Raw genomic sequence first — 14,853 nt, forward strand, 5'->3', positions numbered from 1 at the left:
TAAATTATTAGAAATGCATCCTAGAAAAGCAGCTTGTTTAATGCACTTTTGCAGGTTTTTTTTTTTATTCTACATCTAGGATGTTTTACATATTCTGTGATGTGACTCAGGAGTCTTTGAGCATTGTGAGGTAATTCTGAGACAGCAGTCAGTAATTTATGTAATTAGCATAACAGTATTTAATTATATGATTACTGTAAATATGTGTAAAACTTTCGTGGTGTAATTTGAATGTGTAATAACTACTTGTAATTACGTAATTAAGTGTGATGACATAAGCAAACTTCTAATGGGAAAAAGAAAAGGTATTTTCAAGCCCAGCTATAGAAAATGGTGTAGTGCAAGTTACAGAGATGGTAAACTGTATATATTTGTATTTACATCAGTATGAATCCTTCAAAATAAGACCCAGAAAGACAGAATGTGGATAACATATATGCAATAGAACAGCAGAATTCTTCCACTATTTCAATAAACTGGAAAATTTCAATTTTTGTGTGCATATATATACTTTCTCTTATATGCTCTCAAAAGCAGAAATGTGTGTCTGTGCTTATATATACACATACATAAAACATAATTCAGTTTAATATATGAGATATGCAACTTCACACACAAAGTTATTTTTATATATCACTACACTGCATCTATTAAAAAAAAAAAAGAATATAAAATAACAGATGATGGTTCAGGAAATGCAATGATCACTTAAGTAATAGCTCTGACTACCCCATTTCCAGCAAAACAGGAGATTGGATTTATGTGATCTATTATCTGAGCAGTGCTCATGATGCAGCCAAAATACAGAAGGGATAAACTCTGAAGAGATGGATGAGATTCCTGGTAGAATTCCAAATGGCAATTCAATTGCACCTAATAAGGAAATGCGTGAATTGCTTCACCAGCAAATTCTGAGAAACACTTTAATAATTTGGGTTTTGGTTTGATTTTTTTTTGTTTTGTTTTGTTTGTTTGTTTGTTTGTTCTCTTTTTTAATAAATTCTTTCAGGCAGCCACAGAGACCTGTGACTTTCTCAAAGCAAATCTTCATCTTTCATTCCTCTCTAGAACTACACACACATTATGTTGGGTGGCTCAAATCTTCTTTTTTCCACTGTATATAAATCTGGGAATTCACTGAAGCCACTTCAAATAAACATTTGTTGTTATTGGTCCATCCTGTTTTCCTCTCTATTCTCCCCCATACATCCACAATGTGAATGCAGAAAAAAGAATAATATTTTTCAGCTTTGTTATGGTTTCATTTATTTATGATTCAATCTAACACCTCTTCTCTTTTTTTTTTTTTTTTTTTTTTTTTTTTTTTTTGCTACATAAAGTAGGATTTTCCTTGCAGTAGAAGCTCCCTTTCTTCAATGTGGATTAGACCAGTATTTCAGGTATTCTGAATGTAAAACCCAACACTATTAAAACCAGCTGCCAAATATTTCCTGTTTCTTTTCATGGTAATATACATTGAAACTATATTAGCTTCATCCACAATACGATCATTTTAACATCTTTTGTTTGACTAAAACACACAGGATCTCATCTTTACAGCATTTAAAACCCAACAACCTCTAATATCTAAATGTCAAGGTATATTGCATTTTGTGCCAAAGCAGTTTGTTCTATTTTTGATATTTTTGGTCTTCAGGATTACCTAGTCTATCATACATTAAGAACTTTAGAAACTTTAGAACTTGATGGTGCATCCATAGTCACTGTTATTGAAAAAATCATGTGAGATTGTTCCTAGGACAGATCCATTAATGACTGCTAATTCTGTTAATGACTTCCCCACAAAGCAGTGGTCCAAATTTCAGAGGCTGGAGACATGTCAGAGCAAATAACAGATATTTTTACCCTGTTCCTACACTGATTGATTTCTGCCAATAACGTTGCTTGAAGGCAGGATATTTGATGAGATGAAACCCCAGCCTGAATATATTTTTTGTATTTTTCTACATTACACTATTTTACTTCTAGTTTAACTATAGATACTTATTATACATTTTGCAAATGTTTCCATCATATCACAAGCTTTACTTGAATGTGTGACAGATTTGGTCTCTGAAATTCCCTCAGTTTTGAAGGGAATAAGATGGCTATTTTGGGGTTTCTATGTGTAAAGAAGTATTTCCACAGCACATTAAAATGTTTTGGTTTTATTTTTTTTTTTTTCTGTAAAAATAAAATCTTATATTTTATATAATTAAAATAAATTAAAATATTATATTATTAAAATATATTTTATATTATTAAAAAATGTTTTAAAACCATGCTGTACTTACTCTGCTGGCAGTTCCTTCCCATAAATTCACCTGGACATTCACAGGAGTAGTTGGCAACAAGATCTGTACAGATTCCACCATTCCTGCAGGGTTCAGCTTCACATTCATTCACATCTGCAGGAATCACACAAAAGGATGCCAGGATTAGCAGAGAAATGGTAAAAGCAATAAGCACATGTTGAAAAGAACTGAAAAGAAAAAAAGAAAAAAAAAGAGAGAGAAGTTTTATTATGTCCCGAAGTACAATATAATTCAAAGTTTTGTTCAATGATTTCCACTGTAACTTCCAGATGATATCAGGGCCAAAAGTTTGGCCTGAAAAAACAACCCAAAAAACCCCAAATTGTAGCAGTTCTAATGGAGTAATCAGTAGAGATTCTTGCAACTGAAAGGAATGTAGCTACTTCTTTATCAACAGATGCCAGTTAAGGATGTGTCTCAGTTGATCTCAAATTCATTAAACATCTAATTGACAAGGCTGTTTAACCATCTAAAAAATTCCCTTTCTGTGAATGAGTTACTGGGCAAATTGAAACTAATAACTCAATCTAGAAGCCAGCAAATTTCATTAAATTCAAAAGACAGAAAAGGTGGGTGATCTCACTTGAGTTCCTCTTTTTCACTGCACTTTGTCAAACTCTGCAAGAATAAAACTCCCCTGTGTTTTTCAGTGTAGCACCTTAAGTGTAATATCAGATTTCTTTTCTCAAATGTGAGACAGAATTTTTCAGTCAACATTAAATAGGCAGGGGGATTATATTGATGCATCATAATTAAGTTTCTCAGTCACCACGTTTATATTTATTCTGCATGGACTAGAAATACTGTGTAGATTTTATGTGTAATTTAAAAAGGACTGCTCCTCTGAAGTTAAATAATTTAAAAAGGGTAGAGGATGTAGTAAATCTGATAGATGACATGGTTGATAATATGGGAAATTACTAGGGATTGAAGTCATGCTCCTTTCTGTTGTGTTAAATATGCTAAATATGCTTCTGTCCCCAAAATACTTTTTTTTTTTTTTTTTTTCTGCTGGCATACACAAACTTAAGAAAATGTTACAAAAATGTCTGAAACTTATGCAACATGGCTTTGCTCAAGAGAAGCAGAATTCAATTTTATCAGCAAAGTTTCTTGATATTTGGTACTTTGAGTATGTGACTGCTGTACTTCTGTACTTGATTTTTTTTCTTTCATTTTCCAGGAATCTGTATTCAAAAAATTATGGGCAGTGAATAGGATAATCCCAATGCTGTGAACAGAAATGCAGAGATGGGTCTTCAGTGAAACAGGAAGGCTACTTTCACTTCTTTGAACCAGAAAGTTTTCATGATTTTTATGCTAAAATTAATGATGGCAATGGATCCCTGGACTTCTTTTTAACCCCTCATGCGTTACTATTTCTTGCTTATAAAGATATTACATAGTGGCATAGTAAAACTTTAGAGTTAGCTGAATTTTTTCTATTAAAGATGAACAAGAGGAGTAACAACTTAGAGTTCAAGAAATAAAACCTGCCAAGGGAAATGACCAAAGAGCAGACCTGCTCAGTTCTAAATTAAATTCTTTATATGTATTTATAAAATTTAACAAGGTTCCTCAGCTCCCTATTTGCCTTTTTAAGCAAAGCACATTAACCTTACATTTTTATCAGGTTATTCATCATTTTAATACAGGCTAACACATTTGTCGGAGGAAAAAAAAATTCACGGTCACTGTGAACTAAAAAAACATTAAATGAACATATGAACTATCTCCTACTATGCAGGTGGTAATTTATCCTCTTAAAAGCTTTTCTGTGTAAAGACAATATCTTCTCAAGATTTTTTTTTCCCTAATTTGCCATTCCTGTTGAAATAGAAGGAGAACATACACGGCTTTCCAGAATATTTCATATTGTCTGTGTGGTGATGGAGAAAAATAAACTGAGCTTGGAGCACCACATCCTTTTAAAACAATCTTCATATTCCATCCCCATGGAGGAATCAGCAATGATCAGAGCAGAAAGATGGAAGTTGTTACTTATTATCTGTGTTACTTGGCTTCTACAATGATTTTTCCAGTAATTTCAGAAGCTTGAGTCCCATCAGTTAAAAAAAAATGTCATATTTGATGAATGAATGAGGAAAAGTTGGTCATTGCGTCATGTGTGATGTGTTTAGTTGAAAAGAAAATCAACTAAGCCGCATTAAAAAATAAAAAAAACATTATTGAATATGGGTTAAATAATAATTTCTATGGAATTATATATTTTCACATTATTATTTCATTTGACTGAACATGCAGATGAAGAATATTTGATTAAGGATGGTTCCTATGAACTGTGGTGAGCTTATGTTCGAATTCCCAGATGTGCCAATTCTGACACCACACTTTACACCAGCTGGTGTGTTCCTTTCTTCTGAAAAACATAAACTTTGTTACTTTATCATGATAAGAAGTAAATTTCATTAGAAATTTTAAAATACCAGAGTTTCTTCAGTAGTTGCTCCTATAGGCAATAAAGACTCATGTTATCAGATTCTAATTCTTCACCAACCACATAACCTACCTACATAAGAAGGATAAAGGTTTTCTTTTGATGTAAATTAATAATGCACAGTAAAATCACTGCAGGATGTTCATGATTTCTCAGGTAAGGTTAGGTCTTAGCTTCAAGGCAGATCCTTTTGCTTTGCACTGGATAAAATACAGAGACCTCAGTGCTGCCAGAGAAATCTGAGTTCCTCACAGAGGGAGGTGGCAGAACTGATAAACGCTAAGTGAAATGGACTCATCAAAAGGCAGAGGGAAAGTCTGGAACTCTAGATAGTGTCCAGTTAGATTAAAAAAAAAAAAAAAACAAACAAACCAACAAACAAACCAACAACAATAAAGAGAATGAAAGAAAACAGAGAGGAACTGCAATACCCAACAAACGAAAGAAAGTAAAAAAGAACAAAAATACCCCCAACCCAAACCAAACAAAAAACCCAAACAAAACCACCCCAAAGCCTCCAAACTCAAAAAAACCTGAATGCCCAACCTCTCATGATTTCTCTGCTGAAGAGGGATTCTGAAATTCAGGGTGATGCAGGCAGAGGGAAACTGAAATTTTCTGAAAACAGATTGTTCCGTGAAAGAAATATCTTGAAAGGCTGAGAGCATTGATTAGGAAGTCAAGACTATGCTAAGGTTTCTTTTTATGCTGCAGATGGTTAAATTTAAATTTCCTATCTCCTAATATCAATCCATAATCACAAAGTTATTAAGCAGACTTCGGTTTGGAGCACAGTTGTGGTGCACCCTGAAACAAAACTACACTGTAGAAACTAGGAAAGTCATAGAGAACTTGGCTATGTCACATAGCGACTTGGAAAACCATCAAGGGGCAGATTTTTGTGCTTTTGTCTTCCTTTGATGGATTTTATGTATATACATATACTTATTTAATCCTTTAAGCATTTAATAAAACATGAATAAAAAGTACTTCTTGGAAATGTAATGTAATTAAAAATGCCTAACCCTCATTTTTGGTTTTACCTGTTAAATATAGTCACACATATTTTCCTGGAAAATCACCCCCCATGAAATGGGTATTTAAACTATGCAGCTGTCATAATAGAAAAAAAACAAACTCTTAAATAAAGCCATTTGAGTCCTTCAGCAAGCTACTTGGTAGAAAACTGACTTCTTTCTGAAGAAGGGACCAATAAGTTCAATTTAACTGCATTTTTTTTTGGCCAACACATCTTGTGCTTTGCCTCTGAGTTCACACCAGTGTCTTGTTCCTGTCCCCTGCCTGCTTGTTCTTTTCACAGCCCAAATTCCTGGTTCCTGCCACCTGAGCCCTTGTTTCTGGTCCAGGACTGCCTTTTGCCATGCAGGCTTCCTGAAGCTCTCTCCTGCTGACCAGAACATTCTTTCCTTATCCTTTCATTTTGTTCTCATTGTGGCTTCTGGATCACACTCAGGCTGCTCATCTCAACTCTAAGTCATGTTTTAAAATCAGTCTTCTGTGGTGATAAAGTGGTTGGCCCATCACAGAAACAGCATTTACGTTCAAGGATCTTCACGGGAAGCCAACATGTCCTTTATTAGGAGAATTCATCTCAAGAAATCCAGTTATCCTCTACTAATATTGCAAATATTTTTCTTCCCCATAATAAAGTCAATTTAGGATACAATGTAATACAATTTAGGAACAAAAAAATTCATCTAGCTATATCTGTTTCATTATTGGCACAGCCATACACTGGATAGATATCAATTCCCAATGTGAGTAACTTCCCTCCTGAGCCCCAGGTTTCAATATTTTTAAAGTAAACCCAAAATATTTCCCTACACATTTGTACTTCAATATAAAACTGATATATAGCTGACAATGTGTTCAGGTATCTTTACTTTTGGAAGCTGGCATGGCATAAGTGGACAAAAAGATAATATGGAACAATTATCTATAAGTTTTAATATCTTTAATTGTCTTTGGAGTTTAAGCTAAGCTATTCTTGTAGTTGCTTGATGATTCTTTACAGATTTTTAAAATGCATTCTAGGTATCTTTTCTTTATTGTATTTTGATCCTGAGTGATTAAATTACACAGGCCAATACCATATCAGTAAGTTCACACAAAATGTATGATCTTGCTTGCAGAATTTTGTAGTATCTTGTTATTGTTTAAGCTTGATCTTTCAGATGGTCAAACTTTTTATTATGGATTTCCTAGTATCATAAAACTCAGTTTACACACTCATTTTTTTTGGTTGCACCAAGCTGCTTGAGCGCCAAATATTGTTAATAATAAATGGCAAAGCACCATTGAAAAGAATGAAATTATATTGGTTTTATTTGGCATATAATCTGGCTCATGAGAAACTGAAATTTAATAAAATTATCTTGACAGAAAGCTACTCAGTGATATGATGAAATTTGAAGGATTACAGCAATTCATATGTAGAAAGACACATCTTCTTTAAGAGTAGAACATTTTTGTTAAAAAGTTTACCAAAAACCCCCAAATCAAAGTATTCTTCCTCATATTCATACAGTTTATAAAAACAAGCCTAAAAGATCTGTAAAGACCTCCTAAATTAGGTTGACTTGCTTATTTCTCTAGAAAGAGAATAAACAAAAAAGTAAATAAATCTGTTTAAACAAAATGAAAACGCATTAGAAAAAGCACAGGTGGATGACTTTGAATTTTTGGCTAAAGATACAGAATATATAAGTAATTGCCACGATAATAATTTATTTTACTAATCTTAATTAGAGGTTTAAGAAGGTCTCTAACATGTTCCAAATGAATGTTTGTTTGTAATTTATGTAAACAGATAAACTGTAACTTCAGCTATGACTGATCCTTGACTTAATTAGGATTATGCAAAAATAAGCACTAGCATGTGTTTGGCTCAACACTGGTGTGAAACTTTCAAAAAGAATGTGGCATATTCCTGTGAAATACAGGAATTTGGTATAAATTATTAAATCTGAACTGCATGTATTAACATTCCATACAGGACAGGCATCTGTTGGAATTCAGAGGTTCTCACTGCTTTTTCAAAGACAGTTTCCTGACCACAGAAGACTCTAAAAACACTGTGCCAAGAGAACCTGCAGGAATCTTCCATTGTTATGCATCATGCTGAAGGGATTCACTGTTCAGATATCCTTATTATCTGATCTTCAGAAAGAGAGGAAAACTGCTTTACACTCGAGACAAAAGAAGTACAAACCTCTTGCTCCCCCATCCTGAGAGGTTAATCATTGTATTACCCCTTCTCTCCTAATTCCAGATAAAGTTTTCCTCCTCGTGTATTTGGTAGAAAATACTGTGGGAAATGTCCTCCAGGATAACCCACCACAGGGCTGTCTGTTAGGATTCTTCCTGAAACAGTCACTACAAATATTTTGCATTATATTATCTCAGAGCTCCTGCCTAGAATTCCTTCAGAAACTGCTTCTCCAACCATTCTTAAATTCTTTTTTCAGAGCAATTTTATCTCTTCTTAGGCTTATTTAAAAATTTTAGTTTACACATTTTTAAATGTACTTCTGTAACTAGACATTAAAAAACTTTCAAAAATAAGATATTTCACGCTACCTGGTAACAATCCAGTATTGTTTCCCTTCCTGTTTGTTCTAAAATATATCTAGGTCAACTTGTTTCAAGAAAATTGGAATAAATAGTTAGATTCTCTTCACTTTGATTTGTAAAAATCCAGGCTCTGAGAAAATGAAAAGTAAAGACTATTTTTAAGTTTTATTTTAATTAATACCTTCTTAAATTTGTCATGGTAAGTAAAATCCTTAATTTAGACAAACGAGCATTTTTTTATGATGACTAATTTCTTTCTCCACCAGTTAATTTTTTATCTTTTCCACATGCAATTTACACTTCTGTTCAATATCAAAGTTATAGATATTTTGTTATAGTAGCAGTGAAATGAATAGAGGCATGCACTAGAAATCCAGTTTAAAATTGATTTATTATCTGTAGCATTTTCCTACTTTTCTTTGCATTCCATTTTGGCACTTTGGCTAGCCTCACTTAAAGAAAAATTCAGAAATAAATTTAAAGTTCTGAAGTGACTTCATTTCCATATAATAGTAACTATAATCACAGGTTTCAGAATGCTAGGATTAAATGTAAAACTATTGGAAAAATAACAATTTAAAAATAATGAAGGAAAAGACACAATTAAGTGTATTCCAGAATACATTTCCACTTTAAATTGTCTACTTCAAAGGACTTAAAATAAGACAGAGCTCTACAAGAATTGTTGCCACAGTAGTGATATATCTTGTGCTGTTAACAAGGTTGGTTTTTTTGTATTTTTAGATACTTTTTCATCCGTATTTCAATTTTGAGAACTCTCATAAAATAGAGCATGCAGTGAAATTATACTCTGCATAGGTACCTACTCCCTATTATGCAAAATACTTATCTTTTCCTTATAGCCACTGAAAAGTTATTACAGTGTTCTCTGTGGAGTCATACTTCCAACACTGGACTAGTCAGTATTTCCTGATTTTCTATTTACCTGTTTAAATGCCTATTTAATGGCTTTTCATCTGAGGCAATTTTAATCTAATGGAATTTTGCAATAGCCTAGCCAGGACATTCCTTATTAGTTTTAAAAGAGTTGGTACTTTAAAAGTTTTAATATGTATTGAAGCAGATTTTTCATTTTTAATTACTTTTAATGAATACTGGCATGAAAACCTTCGTCCCATTAAGTAACTTACCATTTAATTTTACTCTGTGGAAGTACATCTTCGGGGCAACTATTCCTGGCGTTTCCAATGAACCTTATTAAAATAATTGGCTATTTATATAACAAGCATTTGACAAATCATTTAAACTGTAGTTGAGGAAAAGAAAAAAAATCTTATTAAAAAGTGATTCAACTTGTGAATCATTTTTCATTACAAGCAATGCTCCAAAAATCTTAGCTTCAGGAGTAAGTAAAATTACGCAGCATTGGGGTAACTGGATGATTTCCTACAATAATGTAGGTGGTCATGTCACAATAAATCCAATTATTTTCACAATGAGTTTGAGCCCAAATCAGTAAATTAACACTATTTCCCTTCATACATCCCAGAAAAAAATTTATCCCTTCAAAATGCAGCAGTTTATGCATTTCAGGATACAGTGAGGGTAGGGTTGCACTGTTTTTATGTGAGCATGGCTATGGCACAGGTTTTCAAAAATGTCACTAGACAAACAGGTCCTGGAAGATAGAAAGATGGATGTTCTAAAATGACAAAGCCAGATGATTGTGGCTTTTTTTTTTCACGTGTCTTTATTTGATATACACAGGGTGAAGTGTACTCATTTATGGCCAATCTGTATAAATCTCATTTAAACAATCAAAAAAATTAGTCTGAGGCGCTTGCATAAGTGCACATATTTGTGCTACACAGAGGTAATTTCAACTCCTTGCTAATAGTGTTCAAATTCAGACTCTTAGTTGCTCATAAATATCTACATGTTTTACTGTTAATGGATCTTGTATTTAATCTACAACTGCAAGTTGGTGAATGTTACCAAGGAAAGAAACCCTCATCGTCAAATCTGCCTTTTGGGCTGTGGTGATTTCCTTGCCTCCTCTGCAAAGGTGACAAGGAAGACCCCATCTCCTTCGCCACAAAAGATGCAGCAGTTCCACCGCATCATCAAAGATTATCTGGTTCAGAAAGAAAAATATTGTCTTCCAGTCTGTACATAAAATCTGTACCATAACCTAATGGTGTGCGTGCTACAATTCCTGTAAAAATCTCTACTTTTGCTGAGAAATGGAAGAAGGTGCTCTCTGTTATGAGCATTCACATGAAGAAGTCAGAAATAAGCATTTTAAACTCCTAATTTCACATTTGGGCAAAGACTCTCTTCGCCTTGCACTCTTTTCCTACTTTTGGTGTATGTCTTCTGCAGAATTATTCTGAAGCTCCCTTAAATATGTAGTGACAAAGAAATTGGAGAGGGTGAGAAGGAAGATTAATTTATCTTTAACAGTGACAACTGCTGGTATGTAAAAGAATGTTGCTTTTAAGTAAACTGTAAAAACTGCATGAGAGTAATGACTGTGTGCACAAACAGCTCTGCTTGCTAGGTGCATGAAAGGATCACACAAAATACATTTTCAGAGCCAGATGCCATCTTACTGACTTGTGAGAGGGGCAAAATGAGATCTGACAATATTACAAAGGTTGCCTATTATTTGGAGGTAAATGACATTTTAAATACTCTTTTATGTTGCAATGCCTACACATCTGGACCAGGGAGCATTGATTCACCGTTAATATTTTGTTGTAACAGGGCAATTCCTGAATGTAATTCCTGAATTGAATTTATTGGTGATGTAGAGCTGGTGATTTTGCCTTTTGTAGAATCCCAGAATGGCTTGGGTTGGAAGAGGACCTAAAGATATCTAATTCCAACCTCCTGCCGTAGCTAGGAACACTTTGCACTTTTCCAGGCTGCTCCAAGCTCTGTCCAGCGTGGCCTTGGACACTTCCAGGGATCCAGGGGCACACAATTAATGCCATTTGTGTCCCTCTTTATGTTCCCATCTCCTTAACTCTCTAGGACCTAGCACTGGCTACATTCTGTGACCTGATCCCACTGAAAATCCCTGCAGTTAGTTTGTGCACTTCCAGACAATCCTGGTGGGCTGATTCAAACAGAAGTCTGATGGGGATAAATTTTCAGTGAAGGTGGGCATCATCATTTTTTGGTAGAATCAGACAATCCCACCAGAGGACCAAACAAATCTCAAGCCAAAGCATGACTGACAGAAAGCCACGTATGTCTCATGACATCAGACACTTAGCACATGATAAGAACAGGAAGATAAACTGAATTTTTTAATCGTTTTCAGTGTACTTTGAGAAAAGTATGGCTACATTTGTAAGAATCATGGCTTTACAGAATTTTGTGTGCAGTTTTAGAGCTGAGAACACATCTGCACATCCCTACACAGGTCTCAGGCATGTTTTCTCTGCACAAATTCTGTCCAAAAGTGGACTGAATTTCCATTTGCCTACTGGAATGTTTTAAGTCAATTCCCAGTATGTCAAATCTCACGAATTTCAGACTGGTGGGCTATTTTCTTTTAGATTATTTTAATCTCACAGGGATCCAGTTCTTGTGCTCTCAGCCTGCTGTCACACAAAGCAAAACATGATAAGTAGAGATGATCAAGAGATTTTCTTTAAAAATACATTCCTGACTCAAACTAAAACTCTCAGCCAGGTGAGCTACAGAAATAATTGTATGTTACTTAAGAGTAAGTGCAGAATAAATGCAAACTACATGAATATCCTGGGTATTCATATGAAAATGTGACAGCACCGTGGGTTTTGCTTGAGATATTTTATTAATAAAATGGGATTAATTTGTGATGCAGACTGGTTTCTGCCATTAGACCATTTTATCATTATACTGAGCTTCAAGCACAAATACTGATTTTTTTCAAGTTTTTCTTGCACAGGCAATGAGTCTGATGCAATATCCTCCTCTCCAATGCTTTTTCTCAAAAGTGTATCCACATGAAAAAATGCTGCTTATAATGTCAAAAGAGTAGCTAGACTACTGAATGTACTCCTGGACCTTCCTTTTGAGTTCTTTTGACTTCTTCAAACTTCTCACTGGGTCTGTAGTATAAAACAAGCCCCGATAACTGAATTTGTCTTCCATCTTTCATTTTTCAGAAAAAAACTGCCATGCAAATTGTTCAGTTTCCAAACAATAAAGCCACTCGTAAAATTTTCATCTAGTACAGCAAGCAGTACCAATATTTTATATAGGAATAGGAAACTGCACAGCCATGTGCCAGCACGAGTTCCAAACACAAATACAATATTTTAATTCTGCATCCCTGACACACCTACACATACAGATGGCTGAGCACAGTAGCTCTTACAGGAGCAAAACAATAGAACCAAGAAAAATATCTGAATTACAAAATTCATCTTTTTTTTTCCTGTTCCTATCAGCTGCTTCCAGACCACAACTCTGTGTGACAAAAGTTCTAACTGATAAGTGATCTCTCATTAAACAATCAGATTTCATTTCAAGATTTCATTTATTTCTTTATCTTCCTCACAGGAATGTGCTGGTGTATCTGTAAGAAAAACTGCTGGTGCAACAAAGACTGAACACAGTTCTTCTTTTAAAAATTCAGGTGGCTGTGTTGACCCTAAACCCTCACAGTGGCTGGAAATGACTTAAGGGTGCTGTGTCTACCTAAATGAGCACAAAAAGTGGGACAAATAAAAGGAAAATTGATGCTTTGTCCAGCCAAATTTATCATATGTTCTTTCTCTAACCATACACCTCTCTGCTGTGGTTCATCAACTCTTCCCTGGGACTCAGTGCACCCTCAGAGAGTTTATTACAATATTTTTGTTATAAGAAGAGAAATATATGATGTAGACATTACAGTATAACTATAACTATTCTCAAATTTAGAGTGAACTCCTTTCAGTAGTTGTTATTTTTATTTCAAATATAAAGAGAAACTTGTATGTATAAAGCATCTCCATATGCTGTATTTTTAATGCAGGACATGAACAAATTTAATCTCTTTTGCAATCAAACAGCAATTCCTGCATTTTTGCAACATTAATTTCTTTCCACCATAAAAAAAAACAAAACAAAACAAACTACTCCTTAAGAAAGGCACTAATTAGGGGAAGACAGATTTACCCACCTACAAAAAGAAGTTTATAATGGCTATTGACAGCCTAAGTGACTTTTAGACCATAGAAACACACATCTTCTTAAAAGCACCATTCATTATGTAATTCAGTCAGTGCCTAGGTTGGAAGGAACCCAACCCCTCTGTTTAATATTGCCATAAAACCCCAAAGCAATCAGGAAGATCCATTTCCTCCCACTACAGCACTTTATGAAAGAAACTCAGCAATTACCAAGGCCTGCTTAAGAAAAGTCACAGCTCCATACCCAGTTCTGGTTAAAACATCAAAAAAAAAAGAAAAAAAAAATCAGAAGGAAATCTAACAACAAAATGCTGCATAAAGAATACAGAATGTAAGGAACTTCTGACAAATAAACTTTACAGCTTTTTCTTTACTGTAAGTCACTGTTGCTGTAAAATACACCACTGAACAAAGAAGGTTTTGAGAAGGCCACTGAGAGGCAATCCAAAAGTGCAAGAAAAACCAACACACTGCACAGAAAAGGCAACAATTTTAACTGGCTGCACAGGAAAAGTAAGAGGGCGCATAACAAATGTCTGCAAAATAACAAGTGGTGTACACAAGGCACTCAAAATCTGCTTTTCTTCCACTCTTGTAATAGACAAAGGATGAAACATTTAAAAGATGCAGAAAGACAGCAGGTTTGAAATTGAAAAGGGATTCTATTTTTTCCATATACAGCAAATTAGACTTTGAAACTCAATGCTATGTATGAGGAAATTGTTAAGATCAGTAACTCAACAAGAATAAAAAAGCTATTTGAATTGTGTACGGATAAAAAGAAAAAAACAATGCTATACAAGCAAATTCTAAGAGTGAAACAAAATTGGTGGGGATATTGTACTTCCTACCTGGAACTTTCAGGTAATCTCTGGCTCTTACTGAATCAAATAAAATCTTCAAGAAGGGGGCAAACCTCAGCTTACTTACCTACTGCTTGAACCACGAGATTTATTTGGACTCCAAGGAAAACAAACACCTCCTTCCAATTGCCCCAAAATTGGTGTCACAGTTGTCCCATCTCACCACACATTTGTAAGAGGATCCATCAGCAAAACACCCTCCATTTTCAGCTGACAAACCTGTCATTTTTCACCTCATTAGAAAATTTCCTTTTTTCAGTCCCCACACAAGATTCCCTGGATTTCTGTGGATGGGACAAAACCACCAGGACCTGTTGGTTCTGCCATTTCCTTCAGCCCCCTGACACAGCTTCAATTCTGGGAACATTTTACTGACTTTTCTTCCAATTGCCTCCAGTGGCTATTTGTTTTTATATCCTGTACTGGTGATTTCTCTCAGATGTCTTTCAAATTGTCCCTTTCTCTCACATTTTGAGTTAAATTCTGGAAGT

The 14,853-nt window shown here is 34.5% G+C and overlaps 1 protein-coding gene across 2 annotated transcripts in view; it reads right to left on the bottom strand.

Annotated features, from left to right (window-relative positions):
- EDIL3 (EGF like repeats and discoidin domains 3) overlaps window positions 1-14,853 on the bottom strand; it is a 240,292-nt gene that overhangs the window by 102,005 nt on the left and 123,434 nt on the right. For both annotated transcript variants that reach the window (XM_041426668.1, XM_041426666.1), the window contains one exon: window positions 2,295-2,408. In XM_041426668.1, coding sequence (XP_041282602.1) covers window positions 2,295-2,408 — 114 coding nt within the window. The remainder of the gene's footprint in view (window positions 1-2,294; window positions 2,409-14,853) is intronic.

The sequence above is a fragment of the Onychostruthus taczanowskii genome, unplaced genomic scaffold, assembly GCF_017590055.1.
Source record: "Onychostruthus taczanowskii isolate IOZ18803 unplaced genomic scaffold, ASM1759005v1 scaffold92, whole genome shotgun sequence".
Taxonomy (NCBI): domain Eukaryota; kingdom Metazoa; phylum Chordata; class Aves; order Passeriformes; family Passeridae; genus Onychostruthus; species Onychostruthus taczanowskii.